At 40.4% G+C, this 19325-nt stretch overlaps 1 protein-coding gene across 2 annotated transcripts in view; it reads left to right on the top strand.

Annotated features, from left to right (window-relative positions):
• The window catches only part of TENM1 (teneurin transmembrane protein 1), a 337672-nt gene that overhangs the window by 235052 nt on the left and 83295 nt on the right, over window positions 1–19325 (top strand). The window contains exons 12-14 of one of the 2 annotated variants that reach the window (XM_075763590.1): window positions 5135–5320; window positions 6432–6455; window positions 8782–8928. In XM_075763590.1, coding sequence (XP_075619705.1) covers window positions 5135–5320; window positions 6432–6455; window positions 8782–8928 — 357 coding nt within the window. The remainder of the gene's footprint in view (window positions 1–5134; window positions 5321–6431; window positions 6456–8781; window positions 8929–19325) is intronic. The other variant, XM_075763591.1, reaches the window with a different exon arrangement.

Here is a 19325-nt window from a genome sequence, read left to right as displayed (position 1 = left end):
GGATAGCAATATTATGAATATGATACTTAAGGTTGAGACTGTCTGTAGAACAAGACTCACCACTGAATGCGAAGGAAAGTAAAATGAAATTGTTTTCATAGTAAGTATTTGACCGCTTCTGTTTACATATAGTTTTGTATTCTTAGCATGATTTTCTAAGAGTTATTTCTGAAGCATGTTGAATTAACATTAAAATCTTCCCTTATCACTACAAATTATAAAATATTTAGCTTTAATTTCCCTTTTCATATCACATAAGTAGAAACTTACTATAAAACACATTTGAAAGAACTCATTGTTGACTTAGGTAATTAAAGTGAAGAGTGTGGAGTGAATTTTTAATGCTTTTTAGATTAGCTCAGGAATGATCAACATATTTGTCTCCTTCTCAAGAATATGTACAAATAATGCTTCGCAGCTCACATTTGCCTTCTTCCAAGAAAATTAATGAGCATGCAGAATTAAGGACATGTCAGTAAAAATTCTAGACTGAGTTGAACATTTTTTAAGTCTCTTATTCATTAATTGGTTTAAGTCTAAGGGCTCTGCATTTTAGATTTGATAAAGACTGTATTTCATGAAAGTCTATAAGAAATTGCAGGGGTCGGTTGAGGCCAGCTCCCAGCAATTTGCCAGCACGTTGCTTGCAGCGAGTCTGCACAGCTGAGTTGTTTGGGATTTTTTTTTAAATAAGGAAATTAACTTTCCAGCCCTACACTTCAAGAACCTTGTTTGAATTGCAAAGTGTACAGGCACAAAAAACTGAAACAGGGCCACGAATGACTGTGAGTTAGGGTGACTTGGTTGGTTTTGTGGGAGCCATGAAAATTCACGCCTACTGAGGATCTGGTCTGTTAGCCGTAGACCAGCCTTGAACCCACCACACTCCACAAGATCTGCCTGGAGCTCTGGCAGGCAAGCTGGGCAGGCGCGTATCCCACTAACCAGTGACAAAGAGGAGTGGGAGAGAAGAGATGGCTTTTACGTTAGCCTACACGCCTGAACACCAACACAGTTGAGGGACTTGACAAGTTGTGTGTGTTGCACTGTACATTGTGAGAATGATTGGCAATTAATGTAACGGCATAACTAAAGGCTTGTGATAGAGTACCCCTGAGTAGACTTTTCTAATCCAAACTATAACCTCTTGTCACCTGCCTCCCTTCTTCCCCTAAATAAGTCACCTCCCCCTTGCTCTTGTCCTTTGCAGTCTTGTCTGATGGCACAGGTTGTGGCTCCTCGGCAGGATGGTCCCCGTCCAGGCTGTGATCTGCATCTCCTCCCTTGCCCTGCCCATGTTGCTTCTTTCATCCCTCAGTGGGCTGATTTAGCTCAGCAAGCTGTCAGGTATTAACCCAGGAAAATAAAGTGCGTCTCATGATCTGAATCAGCTCACCAAGGTTTCAGATAAGCTTCAGATAAGTTTCAGAGCCAGGAGATGGATGGAGAGGAGAAGGAGTGGAATAGCTGTTTCAGTCAGAGGAGACATCTTTGCTTGTCTCAACTGCTGCACCTACCCCCAGCTCAAAGCCCTTGCCCCGCTGTGCTGTACCCGCTGCATTTTGGGGTGCTCGGAGTCCTGAAGGACCCACGGCTATGGCAGGAGGCAGATGGTCCATTGAGCAGAACAGTTGCATGATGTCTGACTTACTGTCCGACTCAGTGCTGTCTAAAGTTTTACCACATCAGCTTTGTTTGAAGCTATTTACCTATTTCAAGTTATTGTATTGTTGTCTATTGCATTCGGTCACCGTCCACTCACACAAGTATCTCGTTTTCTCTGGTCTGCTGTGGAAACGCCATCTCTCGACACAAACACAAATGCTGATGTGGCTCCCTGCTATGCTGATATTTCTGTACTTGTTTATCTACAGGAGGAGCTAAGGAGTTGGTTTGCATTTCAAAACAGGACAATCTGAACCCATAATGCCTTTTTTAATATTAGTTGTTTGAATTAACTGTGGATTAAAGCTCTAGGTACTACCACAGCATTAATACGATGACGTTAGGCTTGATTTTTCTTGCTTTGCAGGAGAAGTTTGGGGAGAATCTTGGATTTGCATGGCAGTAGAATACGTTAGCACAGTAAACAGCATTTCTGAAGCCTTATATTAAATCACCAAAACAAATGTATGTCTCAAGATTGGCCTCAGTGACCATAAAGTATGAGTGGGCTGAGCAGCAGGACAACTAGGATAACTGAGGAAAGTGTCTGGTCCAAACTAAGAACCAGGTTTTGTTACATCTGGTGCTTACAGAAGTGGTTTCGATTTGCGTGGAAGATTTAGATTAAATATTTGGGGGAAAAAATGCATTACAAGAAGGAATTCCTTTGCTGGAAGAGGTTTGGCACCCAAATTTTTTGGTAGCACTTTTTACTCAGTTACTGGTCTGTGGTTACTGTTCCCTGACTTGCTGGCAGAAATGAGGTGTGGAAACTGAATAACTGGGTGCAGGACAACTAACCCAAGATCCATTTAATTTTGGGGTGTAAAATAGGATCTGTGTCCCTGTGGTAGGGATATGCCTCCATTGCCTTCAGCTCCACAGTGCCGGTTCTTTTGTTTGTTTGGAAGATGAGTTTGTCGTGATTAGACTCTGCTGGGTCGACAGACAGAGGTGAGACAGACATGCATGCAACGTGTTCAAGGTTTTCCACAGCTGGTTCTTTGATTTATTTACAGATGTAGCTCCCACCACTTGTCTAAGAGCTGCTGGCACGATAGGAAGCTCTGTCTACCACTTTGTTTCCCCACTTCAGCCGTTCCAGCCTACGTTGCCACTTCTGCATAGCGTTGCCTACAATATTCCCTGAAGTTTTGGCATCAGTTGAACTAAGCCAGTCCCACAACTGCAAAAAACTGTGTAGTAGAGACTCAATCCAGAAGGGTCAAAAAACCCATCTACTCCATTTACCCCAGCGTAATGTACGCTACAGAATGTTTCTTAATATCCTCTTAACAATCTTTGCCACTTACAGTAAAATACCAAAAGCAATAATTATAATGAACTAGAGGGAGATCGGGAGAGATCAAAGGCATCCCTCTAGCAGCCTAAATCCTTGAAGTACCAGGTGATTTGTTAGGTTTAGTTCTCAGGAGTTAGCCCGTGCCCCAAGCTATAAAGGTAGGTTAAAATAATACCGGCAGTCCTCTGCAGGTCTGGCCTGGGGGTGATTCCTTCGAGATCCCAGATCCGGTGGGATCAGTTCACGTCCTGATCACAGGAGCAAGTGTTTGGGCAACTTCAGTACCCATGAACTGACCGAGCCAGTCCCCCCTGTACTCCTCTGAGCGGTCCCCCAGGTTTCCAAGGAGCAAACAAGGAACAAAACAAAACAGAGAAGCCAAATTCTGCAGCAAGGAGGAAGAAATCCTTCCCAGTACCTGCAGGCAGGCAGTCCAAGGAATGAAGCATTAGACTAATAAATGATCAGCAGGCAGCAATCAAGTCTTTTAAGGGATAATGCCCCAGGCTCAGCACAGTTTTTCATTGGAATATAGCAGAGCAGTCTCTTTCCTTGTCTTATACACTCTTTTCAAGGAATATAATTAGATAATTATGTTTGTTTTGTACTCCAGTATAACACAAGTCCCTGACTGAATAGTAAAATTAATTATTTTTTATGTAGCTGATTTTGACTTCCTCAGGACAGTACTTCACAGTTGCCTTTACTGAATTTTATTTTAGGTTCTTTACCATGCCTTCTGCTTCTGAAGGTGATTTTCAGTTTGACCATGCTTTTCCAGTTTGTCACTCACCGATTCTTTTGATTGCACTCTGTGCCATCACCCCAGCTTTTAAGGAAAATAAGGGCTAGACGCTAACTCGAGACAGAGCCCAGCACGTCTGCAATGTCACTGCGCGGTTCCGTTTCTGTGCTGCTTTTTTCCGCATGTTAAAATGATTGGAGTTGATAAGATTTCAATTTAAACTTTAAAAACTTTCCTTGGTATATACAGTGACAGCATTTGTCACTACAAATGCTTTTAAGGATGTTTATATACAATAGTTCCAAGATATAAATGATCATTGTTTAAAATCTGTCAAAGGAGAAATCTTGCCACAACTAAATATGTAACACTGACATTTGAAATCAGAGCAGACACGCTTATTTGGCTTACACTTGTAGCGCTATCAGCTGCTTTCCGAGAGGAAGAAGGAGGAAACATTTCTGTGGCAGGTTAATTGCAGAATAACAAGCAAATTCTGTCTCTTGACACTAATTATTCTAAATAAATTCAAACTACATAGAACCCTTTTATAATGAAGCCATTCTTTTCACAGAACAACTTTAGTCTAACTGGAAGTAGAATTGCAATTGGCGTATTGTGATGTATTGAAACAATTCAGGACTTTCGTTCTGCTTCACGATAAGTGGTGTTCTGCAATGCCCAGGTAGAGAAATTGTTGTGAGTGCAGTGAAGGAGGTACTCCTGTCTTCCCGAAACAGCTTTTCTGGTTTCTTAGCAGTTGAGTCATGAGAGTCAAGAAGGAAAAAAGAAGTTTTAATCCTTGAAAGCCATTTTAGAACTAGGCAGATCTGCATGGCAAGTCGTGTAATATTGTATACTGCCATCAGAGTGGGGTGCTTGCTCTTCTTCTTTATCACTGTTATCTTTTTGGTGGCTGTTCTTACTGTAAGTGAAGGCCATTTTGCCATCGCTACAATTTCTGAATATCTCAAAGGCTTTCGCTTGTATGTATTTAATGTGTCACTTCATCTTTTAATTCAGCTCACTTGCAGTATTTGAGTTTATAATAGATTTCAGAACTAAGCCAGTGGGACCTCGGAAGGGATACGGCACGCTGTTATTAAAGGTCTCAGCTGAAGTCAGTTGATAGATACGGACGTGTTGTGTCATTGTTGTCTGGTTTAGACCCATTGCCCTCCCATATGCAAAGCCGTCATTGTGGCAGTCCCCACCCCAAAAAAATAAATGATCTTGCAAGTAACTGCTAAAGAAGGAGGCAGCCAGATTGTGTAAGGTCTGTACTGGGTGATGAAATCCCATATTCCATCCAATTGATGAGTGATATTAGTACAGAAGTGATTAAATTTCGTCTCGGTGCAAAGTCTGTTTGCAGTATGAATCTGCTGTTTCACATTATATATTTTTGTAATCCTGTGCAGAGCTGTGTACCCTGGACTGTGGCAGCCACGGTGTCTGTTCGAGAGGGATATGCCAGTGTGAAGAAGGCTGGGTGGGACCGACCTGTGAAGAACGTACCTGCCACTCTCACTGCGCTGAACACGGCCAGTGCAAGGACGGGAAGTGTGAGTGCAGCCCTGGATGGGAAGGGGACCACTGCACCATTGGTAAGGGCGCTTTGTACCTCTAGAAAGAAAATACGTAAAATCTGAACCAGTTATACAAAGATCTGCTATAGCCATCAGTAGTCTGATTCAAGTCATTTTGGAAAAACAGAGACCCAGAATCCGGCCAGGTTTAAAAAGGTGCCTCTGCACTGATGGTGCACCCTGCTTGTCCCACAGAATAGCAACTCAGCGCAGCTTTCTGGTTAGAGGAAATAACATTGATGAATTGGGTTTTTTTAAAAACACACAAAAGAAAGATATCTCACTCCTAACATATCTTTGGGTGGTGTTCATATGTGGACTTTGAGTCAGGAAGAAAAAAATGTTTAATAGAAGATGTGAGGGGACGAAGCTATTATTCAGCTTAAGTAATTCTTGCATTAAATCTCTTGCCTTCATGTCTGAGGATTTACATATTTTACTTATTACTAGAGGTGGTTTTTCTATAGCTGGCTTCTAACAATATTCCTAATAAGGTAAAGCTTTCAGATCTTTTTAGAAGTCATTGCTCTACTATAAAAATGTAATAGTTATATTTTTAATGAAATACAACAGGCTTTTGCAAAGTCTAATAGTGTTTCTCCCTAAAATATCCCAAAGCAGGATTATTCATAAATATTTTAATTGTTTATAATAGCAGGGTATCTAATTTTCAGAGGTGTAAGCAGCATCATGCTTGCTTCTTGAAAAAAGTAGAATGTTTTACCTTTATCTTGCTCATTTGAAGATAATTCATTCACTGGCTCTAAAATGTACTAAATCAGATTTGCTAAATCAAGAATTAGGTTTGTGAATGAGGAACGGCCTAATTTTCTAAAGACTGTGTAGAGCAATTCCAGAAAAGGCCATAAATAATGAAAAAGATAAATAGAGCTCTTCACATTGTGGGTACTGCCAGGTATGGCCCAAGCTGGCCTCTGCATGCTTGTCATCAAATGGAGAACAATCACATCTGCAATGCGTTTTGATCTGACTGCGGCGAGAGGGAGACACTTTATATCTAACCAACAGGTTAGAATAGCCATAAGCAAATGGTGTCTGTATTTTTTTTTTTTTTTTATTTGGGTACAGAAGTTCAATCCATCTCAGTTTTGTTCTTTTCTTTTTTAAGCTCACTACTTAGATGCTGTTCGAGGTAAGTTTTTCGTATTAGCATTGTGAAAGAATAATGAAAAGATAGAAAAGTATTGGGAATGTTTTGTGTTACCTGTTTTGTCTGAGCTTCTGTACTGCTAAGTTGCCAGAGGAAATAAAACATTTGTTTATGGAGATATATATATGCAGAGAGAGAAACTTACAGAAGAAAAAAATGCAATTTTTACCAAATAATGTGCTCAACTCATTTGCGAAGTTGGAGCAATGTAAGCACGTTTCATGTGGCCATCTGATGTGCTATGGTAGGCAAATCAGATTTTTGCTGTCACTTACCATTCCAAAGTAATGACAGAGCTGAGGACTTGCTCGTAAAACTTTGTGTTGATCCTGCCTTCCATGAGAACAAAAATTGTCCTAGTTTTTGTCATTTGTGCTTGAAGTAAGTTTCTTTTGACAGAGACGTGTAGCTTTTTAAAAGCTGTCTAGGCTAGATGTGATGTAGTTCTCTTCAAATCATTTGATACAAGAGTTAAATTTTGTGTTGTTTTGTGTCTGGTGCTGTTCATTTGAGTTCCGTGCCTTGCCGCGGGTCCTGCTCCGTCATGTCAGCGCAAGTACCTGCCCCGAGTTCGGCAGCAGTCCCTCAGTCCTCACCACGCTGTGTGGAGCAATGATGCACATTGCCCCTTGCCAAAAATGCTGCTAGCTGAAATATCAAACTAACCAATATTCCAGAAAGGCCTGGGTGTTTATTTTGTATTATTATTTTATTTCTTCAGAATTAGATCATAATAAAAACATGTAGGCATTCATTTGATTACATTTATAGTCTTAGAGGATAACCACACACAGCAGCAAAACATAATCATACACAAGAAATGAATTAACTCAGCAGGACAGTGAATTGAAGTGGAAAAACATCCCCCTTAACCCAGAACAGCTCTCACATCCTGCCCTTTCCCCCAACTCCCCCAAAATAATTGGCTTTTCTGGTATATCTGGTGGTTGCCAACCTCATGCTATTTTAGAGGAGCAGCTTCCAGAATTCCAGTGTGAGGAAACGGTGCCGCCCATCACCAGCCCTTCCGAGCAGGAGGGTCAGACTCCCCAATCTCCTTGCTTGCAGATGTGATTGATAAACCGTGCTGAGGGTGAGAAGGAGCGAGATGATGTGTCCAGGGTAGAGTTGCTGGGAGATGTGCTGCGTGCTGGGCTGTAAGTCACAGCCTGACAGACCAGTTGGACAGAGTCTCTGACTCCTCCAAAGCCGTTTTGGAGCATCTGTCTCTTGGGGCTGCCAAACACACACGCAGACTGAGGCCTCCTCTTTCTTCCTCAAAAAAAAATTTCTTTCTGATAACACATAAGTGTTGATGTTCACAATCAAGTACAGAAGGGCTTTCAGCTCCTGTGTGTCCGTGCTGGCAAAAAGAAAGGAGCCCTCTTAGAAGGGATGCCACTTGCGCCGTTAAGCTTATTGCTGAGCTTTATCCATTGTCCTTTGGCTCCATGTGTGATATGGTGAGGATTTGACAAATGTCTAAGCTGGCACTAAACTATGCAAGCAGATGGACATGAGTGTCCGCATCCAAGAGACAATTCCTCTGTTGCTCTTATAGGCAAGAGATCTAGCTGAGAGTGTCCAAATTACTATTGATTCAGAGCTTACAAGTATATAATCCAGGGGATGCTACAGTCGTCGTTCCAGTTTTGATCTAGAATCGGAGCTACTAAAGGGCAAGTGCTTGTCATATTTGAGTCGGCTATAATGTGAAGGAAGTGGAACTGGACATTGGAAGGAAATGCTCCCTTGTTTGTCTTCTGTGGAAAGAGTTGTATTGTAGCATAAATCAAATTGGCTTTTTCTCAGTCAGCTGAGTATTTATGAACACAATAAAAAGGTCACCTCCACTCCCCACAATGTGTAGGATTATGTCCACAAATGCCAGTTGTCATTTAAACAGTGTTTTCCATGTATATCTTTGATATAAACACTGATTATGTATATACCTTCCTTTGGGATCTACAACTTGTTTTTCAATGAGGAGAGAGATGGACACGGCAGACTGTTAAATATATTCTTATAAGTTTACTCACTTTTTTCCTGTGCACAAAATGTTATACACTAAAAAATCCTCATTCCTCACTGAGAAATGACTTTTGAGCAAGCAAAGGGAGGAATCAGGATGGCGATTTTTTTTTTTTTCCATATTTGTCCAAAAATATAAATTGCTTGCAAGGGAGCTGTGGTCATCGAAGACAGCAAGTACAAAGCTATATGAAAAATGTTAAAGAATAATTACAACTGTAAAGGAAGAGAAGGAAACTCCTCCATGAAGGCTTCTTTCTTATATTTTCTTTTCTAGATGGCTGCCCAGGTCTTTGTTACGGAAATGGGAGGTGCACTCTTGATCAGAATGGGTGGCACTGTGTTTGTCAAGTGGGCTGGAGTGGCTCGGGCTGTAACGTTGTCATGGAAATGGTGTGTGGAGATAACCTGGACAATGATGGAGGTATGATACATAGTTCATGTCTGTGTTTATTTGTCACATCCTTGATTGTCATTTGAATCTGTGGTTTGGGTGTATGTTTTCCTTTTTATCACAGAATGCCAACGTTTGTCCGGTTGCTCAAGACAGTTGTTCCACCGACTTCATCTGTGAGGCAACAGATCATTGTGCCAGATGTTATTCAAGGCACAAATTATGTATGTGCCATACCTATCATCCAAAAAAAAAAAAAAAAAAAAAAGTGTAACAAGTAATTTCTTCTGTCTCCTTTCCACTCTACCTCATGTTCAAGATAACTCTGTCATCTGTTTCAGAAAAAAGAGCCAATGGGTACCCAAATGAAAAACCCTCTGTGCCTGTCAAAATGCATCCAGAGTTTAGTCTTATGTTAACATTAAATGAATATATTTGCAAGCATAAAGCATACATTGAGAGATGTTTTTTTACCATTAATCTCTTTCTTAATGTTTCCACTGAGACACAGCACAGTTCTTGCAATTCTCCAGACCTACATTTGAACGACTGGTGAGTAAGCCAGTGTAGAAAGTATGCAGAAGTCATTTTTGAAAGTGCCAGAAACAGAGCCCTGTGCTGAAATAATCGTTCGTTCTTTTCCACCAGTTGAACCAGGGCATTTGGCACTAGATGCTCCCTGCCTCAGACCTCTGTAGTCTTGATTCTAAGGCTGTGTAAGTTTTAGGTTTGCTGGGAAAAACACAGTTTTTTCATAAGTTAGTCTCTGCTTCCTTTCCAGTACTTCACTCTAATACATGAGCTAGTGCATTTTTTTCAGGAAAAAACACCCAGACTCTGTTTCAGACTTACCAGTGGCAGAAAAAGCCACAACATTCCTCACTGGTTGTTCTCAGAGTTAATTATTTTTCCTATCTATTTTAGGAATACTCATTTACTGGACAGTCAAGAAGGACCATTGCTTTCCTCTCCTTTACTTACCTCCATCCTTTACGGCGTGCTTGGCCCCATGCTCGGAGCTGTGCAGCTTTCTCATTCAGACCGTCAGTACCTCTGCCCCAAGCACAGTTACATTATTTTCCTTAGATTGTACGCCGAGACGTATTGAAACATATATTATCTTATTGTGTCACACTTGCAAACCATCTCAGTGCCTTGGGTGAGATCTCCCACCCCCCCGTAGTGTCAAACCTTAGTATTAGTATTGTCTGTTTTCTTCTAGGTCATTGATAAATTAAGCTTGATTTAGGGCCAAGAGCTGAGGTCACTGTGGGACCTCAGTAGAAACATTCTGACTCAGTGATGATTCCTCATTTACAGATATATTTTGAGACCTTCTGATTTTGTATCCTGTGGGCTCTGAGACCACGCTGTCTTTCTGGCAAAGGCATCCCCGTTTCTGAACCCCTTTCAAAATCGCCTTATTCCTCTCTTATCCTTCCTTTTCCACCTTATTTCCAAGCCCTCTGACAACCGTCTCTCTGCCCACTCTCTCTGCTCTTCCACGCCGGTGCGTATCCCTTTCACACAAGGTCCCACAGCTGGCATCGCTGCCCCCCGCGCGCGTTCCCATCTGTCCGGTGCTCTCCCCTGCTGTCCGAGCCACTGACTCACTCGCCTGCGTGCTTAAATCTGTCCACAAAAACCCTGTTTAGCCTGTAATGTATGTAAAGCATTTTCTGATACACTCTGTGAACTGGCTCTGTATAAACTGCCCTGTACTGTGATTTTGGGTGCTTTATATTCTGCAATAACGGTGAGTTATTGAAAGAGTTGGCAGTTTTAACTCTAAATCTCCTTGAATTTGTCAGTTTAAGGCAGACACTTAACATCATTTCACTGCAGGTTTTAAAAGTAATTTTCTTTTTCCTTTTTAATGGCAACATAACGTGGGCTAGGACAGCTCTGTTGACATTACAATTAGAGATAAGTGCAGAGAGAAATATTTAATTAATCTGGCTACTACAGATGGGCTAAATGTAATTAAGTTTCCTTCACAATCAATTTTATATAAGAAAAGAAAATTTTAACTACATATTAAAACCACTTCTCTTTATATGTGAAGTTCATAGGACCTGATTTGGCATAAGCATAAATTAAGAAAATTCCCTTTAAAGTCATTTGAGTTATACCAGTGTTACATTAATACGAAATCAGAAGCTGATGCCTAGTGTTTCAGGGTTTGTGTGCGTACACAACAGTAAAAAGCAGAAATTAGGAAGGAGGCGTGACATTACCTGTTAAGTCCTGTTTGCTGGGAGGTTGTGCCTCAGACTATGAGAATATTACGGTGGCGTAACGAGTTCCCATCCATCAAGCTACATAACTGGATTAGGTTCATAAAGATGGAAACTATTAACATTTTTTGCCTGCAGTTGTGGTGGGTTAAGAGCATGCACTCAGTTGAGTTACAGAAACTCAGCTGGCAGGTGGTAACTTCCTAAGCCGTTAGGATGCGATCGCATTCAGTCAGAGGCACACAGTCCGGGAGATCGTGCTCTAGACCTAATTTAGTGCAGTTGTATATTCCAAATCACCTAGCAAAGGTCTTATTCAGTCCAAGTGCGTTTAAATCAAATATTTGTATCTCGGTACTTAGGAGGTGTTTTCTGATTCAGCTTCGTTAGGAGGAAGTCACAGTCAAAGGACAAAGCTGTAGTAAAGTTGAACAATTATTATTTCAAACAATAATTTCAGGAGTTAGGCAGAGTGATAATTTTGGGTAGTTTCCGGTTGATTTATTATACAATACTTTCAGAGACTGAAAAACTGAGATTTTTGCTATATAAAAATACATTCAAATACATGGTAGGAAAAAAGTGTTGGAAAATGAAGTATTTTATTAGTTCCAACTGTAGGGATCAAATAATGTCATTTATTTGGCATGAGGAAGTGTTAATGTTATTTTTTGGTCTGTAGTAACAGCACAAAAGCTTTGGGAGTGAGAAAGTCTTGAATTCATTTTTTTAGGACTGGCGTATTAGCGTATCGGTAAGTCACAGGCATATTCACAGGCATCCCGGTTCTGCAGACGCTGAAGCACCGAGTTCCCCATCAGTGCAGTTATCTACGGTGGTAAGGTTAAACACGTGCAGAAATATTTTCCTGAGCAGGGAGAATACTACTTCTTTTAGAGCCCCATCAGTGTACGCTGTGTTGTACCCTGACTGTACCATAACTGCCTTTCCCATTCCATCTCATAACTCTCTGTTAGCTTTTTCCTACTTGCAGACTTAAGGGCATGTTTACCTGTTCAAATATCACTACAAATATCATTGAAAAGGTCTTAGCATTATAACAGATGCACAACGGCATGGTTTGCACTCACTCTTGTGGAGCGCATCTGCAGTCTGTTAGCAGTGTGATGTCCATTAAATAATGCCAAGAAGTCAAGCAGATGTCCTTTGCAGTGGGACCTTTCCCTCGCCATCACTTCCCCCAGCATCGCGTTATTCCCCATTTCTTATTCTGCTTCTTTCATTGTCATGACTGACGTGATTTCATCTGCAGTGTATAAGATGACCATTCAGCTCATCCGAGCGGGTCGTTTTCTCTTGCCCTACCATTGCTTTAGACTCGTTTGGAAGCTTCACTAGCTCCAGGAGATTGCTTGAAAGCTCTGCTGAGTTCTGCGCAGGCAAGTGCCCGTGGCCCAAGCATGCGGAGGCAGAGCACACTGTCGCAGCGCTGGGGCACGCGGGGTGCTCAGCACCAGCTCACAGGTCGCCCGGCCATCCTGCCGAGCCACAATTTACCCGCTATTCTGGCGTATATTTACATTGCTGCTGCGCATGCAGGTCTTTGTCTTAAGCTGAAAGTTGCAGCCTGTCATTCCGGTTAATGTCTTTGATACGGATCTCTCTTTTAAATTTGCCTGGATCTCTTTTCATCGCTTTCTTTTCCTTTCGTGAATCAATCTTGACTGTTTTTAAGGAAAATACTATTTACTACATGCTTTGAATTCTCTTCCAAATATCCCTCAGTCACTTCAGACAGTTATTGTAGCTTTCTCTAAGCTTTTCCATGCACAAGAAAATATATGACTCAGCATAGCCTTGGGTTGATAACCAGTGCTGCTAAAATATTGATGTATTTCTGACCCATCCATTGGCATTTTAATAACCTATCCATCACAGAGATATTGAGTCCATATATAAGTAATACGCTATTATTACACAATATAAATAATACTGATGGGAATGGTTTTCATTGTTGCTGAGCAGCGAGGGCTCCCCAGGGATACTTACAGTTCCTGAAAATCATACCCTGACATATTTGCATTCTCCTGTGTGTGGAAGGCCAAACACCACTGGTACTCACTGGATAAAACACTCCGCAGCCTTTCCACAGGCACACTGGGGGGTTTCCAATGTCCTTATACGAACGCCAGCGTTCTCAGTTAACAGCCTCGCTGTCTGCTGCGTGCTATGTATTACGGCGAAAATTTGAGAAGCGGTTTGGATTAATGCATACAAATAAGCATTGGAGTCTCATGAAGGTTACTGCTGCTCAGTCTCTTCTGAAGTCACTCTTTGATTCAGTTTTCTCAGATTCCTGGGAACCCTAATTGGACTTAACTGAGCCTGTGGCGAAACAAGTTGGCACAGGCATTGTTTAATGCTTATTTGAAATCTGTAAAAGAAAGCAAGCAAATGTAAGTTGAAGACTCCCATGGATTATATTTTTTTCTACAAAGGACAATAGCATTGAACAATTGATCACGCGGGTGTACTGAAAAGCTCAAACCCTTCAAGTGTTGAGAGTCGTGATGTTGAGTTTTTTTAGGTTGCCCTGTGTGAAGAGTTCAGAGAACAAAATCTGCTTACTGCAAGGTGAAACGCAGAGCCCGTTTTTTACTTTCTGTGAAAACGTTCTGGACATAGAGTCCCCATAGCTCCATCGCTGGCTCGCGCTCACTGGGATCAGTACCGAGGGAGCGGGAGAACTCTTACACACACCTCTGGGTTGCTTTGCAGCAGTGAAAATGAAGGTCATTGGTATTACTTATATTTAATATATTGCTTAGAGGTGGCCTTGATTTTCACGTGACTGAGCAAGTGCATTTATTAGTATGTGTGTTAGTGAGTATGCCTGCATACGTCTATAGGTATGAGCCATACAAGCTTGTGCACCGTTTCCTGTATGTAGTATTCTGGGTTTGGCATTAACCATAAAACTTCAAACCTATTGTAGTTAACATTAGTAGTGTCTTCTCCATGTGTGACAAAAGCTCAAAGGACTGAGAACTCTTCTTTTTTAATGAACTTTAAAGCAGAATAGCAATTTTAAGTATTATTGCTAATTATTTCCGTTTTGCTTGCCAGAACCTAATGATAGTGGATGGTTTATTAAAGTAACTAACCCAGTAACATGGGAGGTAGCATCTGATTGAATTATTCATTTTCATAGCCAGTTAATAAAGTGTCTCAGTGGTTTAATAGAAAAGAAGCCGCTGTGAAAGTTATTGCATGCTGCACTGGTGAGCTGGGGAAGCCACCGCTGCTGAAATTAGAACCGCTTCGTTCTGTGCTTCCGTTTTCAGCAACATGAGTTATTGTGATATTCCCATATTTGTAGTCATGAATTGCAAGTAACTCAAGGGTAGATGAGGTGACTAGAAAAGCCAGGGTTTCAAAAGTAGATGGCATAGAGCTGTCCATATCAGGTCCAAAATACGTGACTTGTTCCATGTTCTTGCTATTAGCTTATAGCTGACAAAGTGCCCTTTTCCAACTGTTATTTTATTTTATTGAGGATTTAATTTAGATATTATGCAGCGTATGGAAAGCTCAAATACAAAACATATGAAATACAGTCACTGTTGCCTAAATGCGGTAAGTAGAGAGGTATATTGCTGGCAAGTAACCAATGGAGAGGTGGGTCCGTAGCTCCATTGCCAATTTGCCTGGCTGCTGAAGGTGATCATCCATGTAGAAGAGAGATTGCTGCATAACGTGTACATCAGAGAACGAGCTGTACCTAGCACAAACTGAGCCTTCCATGACTGCAGTGGAAACATAGCCGAAAGGTTAATTTCATCACATTTGTGGCATTCTTTCCATTATATTAAATAAGACATATATATATATATAAAAAAAAATGTATAGCAAGAAAATATATTTTATTTGATGGAAAACGTGATGTGATTCCATTGACACAAACTCTTGACACAATAAATATTAATATCATTCCTTATAGAAAGCTTCCTGAACGTGTCCCTTCCTTCGCAAGGAAATGGGAAAATCTTGTCCTAACTCTGTGAGCTACAGCAATGCAGAGACTGAAAGCGGAGCAACTTGTTTTTGCATGCCCTGCCTTTTCTTTGAGGTGGTTTAAATTATTTAAGAGTGCTGTGAAGTGCCTTTTATCCTCAAGTTGGTCTTTTGTGAATTCGATTCTAGCAGTAATATTAAAAATATTTTAATTCTCTAATTTACTTCCTAAAACAAAAATCTCAGTCCATCATTATCCCTTGCATACAAAACAAGGTAGCAGGAAGATGCATAGCCATAATCTCAGACTCATCAAAATCTGAATCACTTTATTATTATGTAATCTGTAGTGTACCTTGAAGGTGCCTGACTGCTTTTCTATAAAATAAATTTAAAAAATGCTAATAGCAAACCAAAATCATTCATACCTCCGTAATACGTTTTAGTGTGTACCTATGCTGTGATGCACTGGGTGGTAATTGACAGTAAAAATTTCAGTATTCAGGCTCCCCTGCTGTATGAATTACAGATTTTGCTGTTTGTACTAGTTTGTTCATACTCCTGACTGTTGTCTCCTGAGATTTAATAGAAACCCTGCTGTTTTCGTAACGCGGTGAGTTTCTTAATAGTTGGTTCCTGATACGAAAACTTAACTAAAAAAGTGACCATGGGTTGAGAATTGACTAATGTATTCGTAGCATTTTCAAGTGAATGAGTTCAATGCTATAGTTTATAAACAAGATTTATTTGTCTTTCTGGGTTATTCCCCTGGATTAAAAATCTCATTTCAAATAGGATTGGCTTGTTGAAAATGTTATCCTCACATGCACTTACTAATATGATTTCCATTATCATAAACTGCCTCCATATGTAACTGGGGATTCTGTACCAGTTTGTTTTACCTGGCTCATTTTAATGGACGTCATGCTGAATTACAGTAGTTTCTTTTGGGGTTTTAGATTTGGGGTTGTTTTTTTTTTTCTTTTAAATGATCTAAGTTAAAACCAAGGTCTTAAATGAGCCTAAAGTAGAAAAAAGATTTTATTTTGGCTTGAGAGCTCCCTATTTGCCCTGAAGTAGGTGTTTTATTCTTTTACTTTGCACAAAGTGTGAAATTTTTTATTTTTTTTTTTAGTTTTATCCAATTTGATTTCTTTTCTAAATTTTGTTTGATTGTTTGGAAAAAAGCTAGAGGTTGCATTATTCAGACAATTCTAGTTAATAATTCTTAAATACATACACCCAGTTGCCTGAGTTAGGCCTGAGCCAAATACATGGTATCAAGAGTCCGTGGAGGAGCTGGTGCTGCTGCACCTCCTGCCTCACTGCCTTGGAGCATCTTCTCCAAGCCTAGCACGGATCTTCTGTTTCATTCTGCATGGTTGAGAAGGGAGATTGAAAAAAAATTTTAACCTAGTCAATAAAAAGATTTTTTTAAAAATGCAAAAAAATAAATGCAGCAGGAGAGAGAGAAAAGTCATGAATGATAATACGTAACCTAGAAGGCTTCTACTTTGGATTAACGTTTATATTTTGGTTAGCAATTTCTTCCTCTGGTGACTTTGTAGCCTTTGCTCACAAGGCCATAAGCTGTTCCTGGTGTATCCAGCACTTCATACGTTCATGGTGCTGTTGGGACAGATAGCATTCTCACCGTGGGTTATTCAGATATACTCCTAGGACTTCAGCCCCTACTAAAGGGAAGCGCACCCTTTTGTAGCCCCAAGAACCTGGTGAAGCAAATGAAACCAGGTGAAAGTAATTCAACCCAAAATAACTCCATTAGCAGTACCTGGAAGAGTTTATAAGAGTCACTTTGCTGACAAGTAAACTGCAAAGAAAAGATGAAAATTGAGTCTGACTGGAAGGTGGAAAACTGCTTTCCCTTTGCTTGGTTTCTTTTTGTGTACAGCATGAATGCAGAGTGTTTCTTGCCAGGCATGTAAGCTGTTGACTGAAGCAGAGAAGAATGAGGACTTTAATAGAGAAAGCAAAGTATTTAATTGTTATTTTCATAGCTAATTCTTTTCTAAGCAGATCTTCATATTCTCATATTTCTGTGACTTTTCACTTTTATTTCTTACATAAATGAGAGAATCAGGTCAGCTCAGTTCCCACATCTAATGGCTTGTTGACAAGGAAAAAATTAATCAGAATAGCTACTGTGGAATAAATTACTCCAAAATAGCTTCCCCATGGATACTGTTATTCTGAAATAAGTATGCCTTTTTTCTGATTAGTACTTATTCTGCCAGACCAATGTTTGTCAAGTTTCCCAGGTAGACAGCAGTCAGCCTGCAGAAATCAGTACCTTCCAGAAAGTATCTTGACTTCTTGAACAAGACTTGTCACTGCCATAACCGTTCCACCGGCAGAGACCAGCCCTGAATGGCTGTACCTAACCACATCAGAGCCCTCTGCAGGGACCTTCACTGCATAAAGCAAAAAGCAAGAGATTTCAATTTCTTTATCACCTTTTCAAGTCTAGTAGAATTTTTAAATATTTGCACTCTTGGAGAATCTACTAGTGATTTGATGCTTCTCAGTTCACTTATTAAGAATGTAGAGACTTTCACTCTTTGGACAAAAAAAAGAGGAAGCCATAACAGGAGATATTTTTTTCCTTGCAGTTCTAAGCCTGCTTTTCAGGTTTCAACCCAAAAAGCACTTTTGTTTTTTTCATCAGAACACAAGGAAAACCCCTGTGGTTCATATCGTGAACTCCTCCGTCCATTTCCCATGCGGTTTTGTTTGGACTGGCGGCTCCTTATTGTTTCAGCTTACTGATTTCCTAGTGGATTTCAATAGCTTTCTAGGTTTTCCTGAATATAAAGTGACTGCTACACTCAAAGTCAATAAACTCAGCGTTTCCCACCGCTGGCAAATGCCTGTTGTCTCCAGGAGTGGGAGAATGTGGAAAGAACTTAACGCATACAGTGACCTGCAGCTATGCCAGCTTTGCTGGATCCGAGGGTCTTAGATTATTGTTGCTAGCTTTCTACAGTTGCCCTTGGCTCATTATCACAAAAACTAGCCTGATCTATCTGATTTCCCAGCTGCAGTAGGATAGATTCGTTAATTTTTTTTGCTTAGCCAAGCAATTACCTTGCTCAAGGTCAGGCAAGGATTTTCAGATTCCAGGAAAGCCCATTTCATTATACTTGTTTGTTCTGTAGAAGGACTTTTGCTTTCTTTTAGAAGTTGAATATTTTATGCTGTTATTTACTGAGCATTCACAAAGTGCGATGTGCTCTATTGAGAAAAGAGCAGAATTGGCTGAGGGTTGGTCTCTCGCACCCGTTAAAGTCAATGACAAAACTACAGCAGCTTCCCTGATAACGCAGTTTGCCCTGAGGAGGTACGGGGTTTTATAGGCGCCAAAGCCTTGATCCGAACAGAGCGCAGAAAGTCAAAGTATGAAGTGAAAATATCTGACAGTATGCTGATCCTATAGCGTTCCGATTTTAACACAAGGGAAATCCATACAGTGATATGATCACTCCACATTTATTCAGACCGACCTTGTTAAAAATACAAAGAGATGTCTTTGTTGAAGGATACAATGCCTTATTCTTGCTTTATATGCATTAGTGTGCTTGTCAATCCAAGCAAGTCGGCAACTGCTAGGTCATAAAATGGATGTTTAAGAAGAGAGTTGGACATTTCACTGTACCTTATTAAATCTGTTTCTGGTTGAGTATGTAATTTAGGCAATTTGGACATCTAAGCTGCAATTAAATGCCAATAGGCCAATTTTAAGTTTTATTTGGGTGCTTAATTTAGATGCATTTCAGTGCTTCACTTGTCATCATAAGCTTTGGACACGTAAATAAAGGAATTGCACCCACAAATGTTGCAAGTTTGTGCATGAAGAAATGTAGATTTTGGGGGAAAAATCAATTATTTCTCCTATTTTTTCATACTTGAAAATGGAGGGAGGAGGAATAGGTTTATTTTCGCTTTCCTGGTGCAAACATCCATGGAGAAGACTGTATCTGTCAGATCACTGGGACAGAGCCTGCATGAAGGTGTGTTTTTCCGTACCACCAACTACAAAAGAAGCATAGTCATGATTCTGCCCTTTTTGGACCATTCTAGTGTTGCAACCAATAAATGAAAAGTAAACATCCTAAAGCACTAAGAAAACTGTTGTAGGGCTTAAAATAGAAGTCAGACAACTGTAACAAGTACCTTTTTTTACTATTGTAGTGAGGA

This window comes from Balearica regulorum, chromosome 11 (genome assembly GCF_011004875.1).
Source record: "Balearica regulorum gibbericeps isolate bBalReg1 chromosome 11, bBalReg1.pri, whole genome shotgun sequence".
In the NCBI taxonomy this organism is placed as follows: domain Eukaryota; kingdom Metazoa; phylum Chordata; class Aves; order Gruiformes; family Gruidae; genus Balearica; species Balearica regulorum.
The sequence above is the reverse complement of the archived record's forward strand: the minus strand, read 5'-3'. Positions and strand labels throughout refer to the sequence as shown.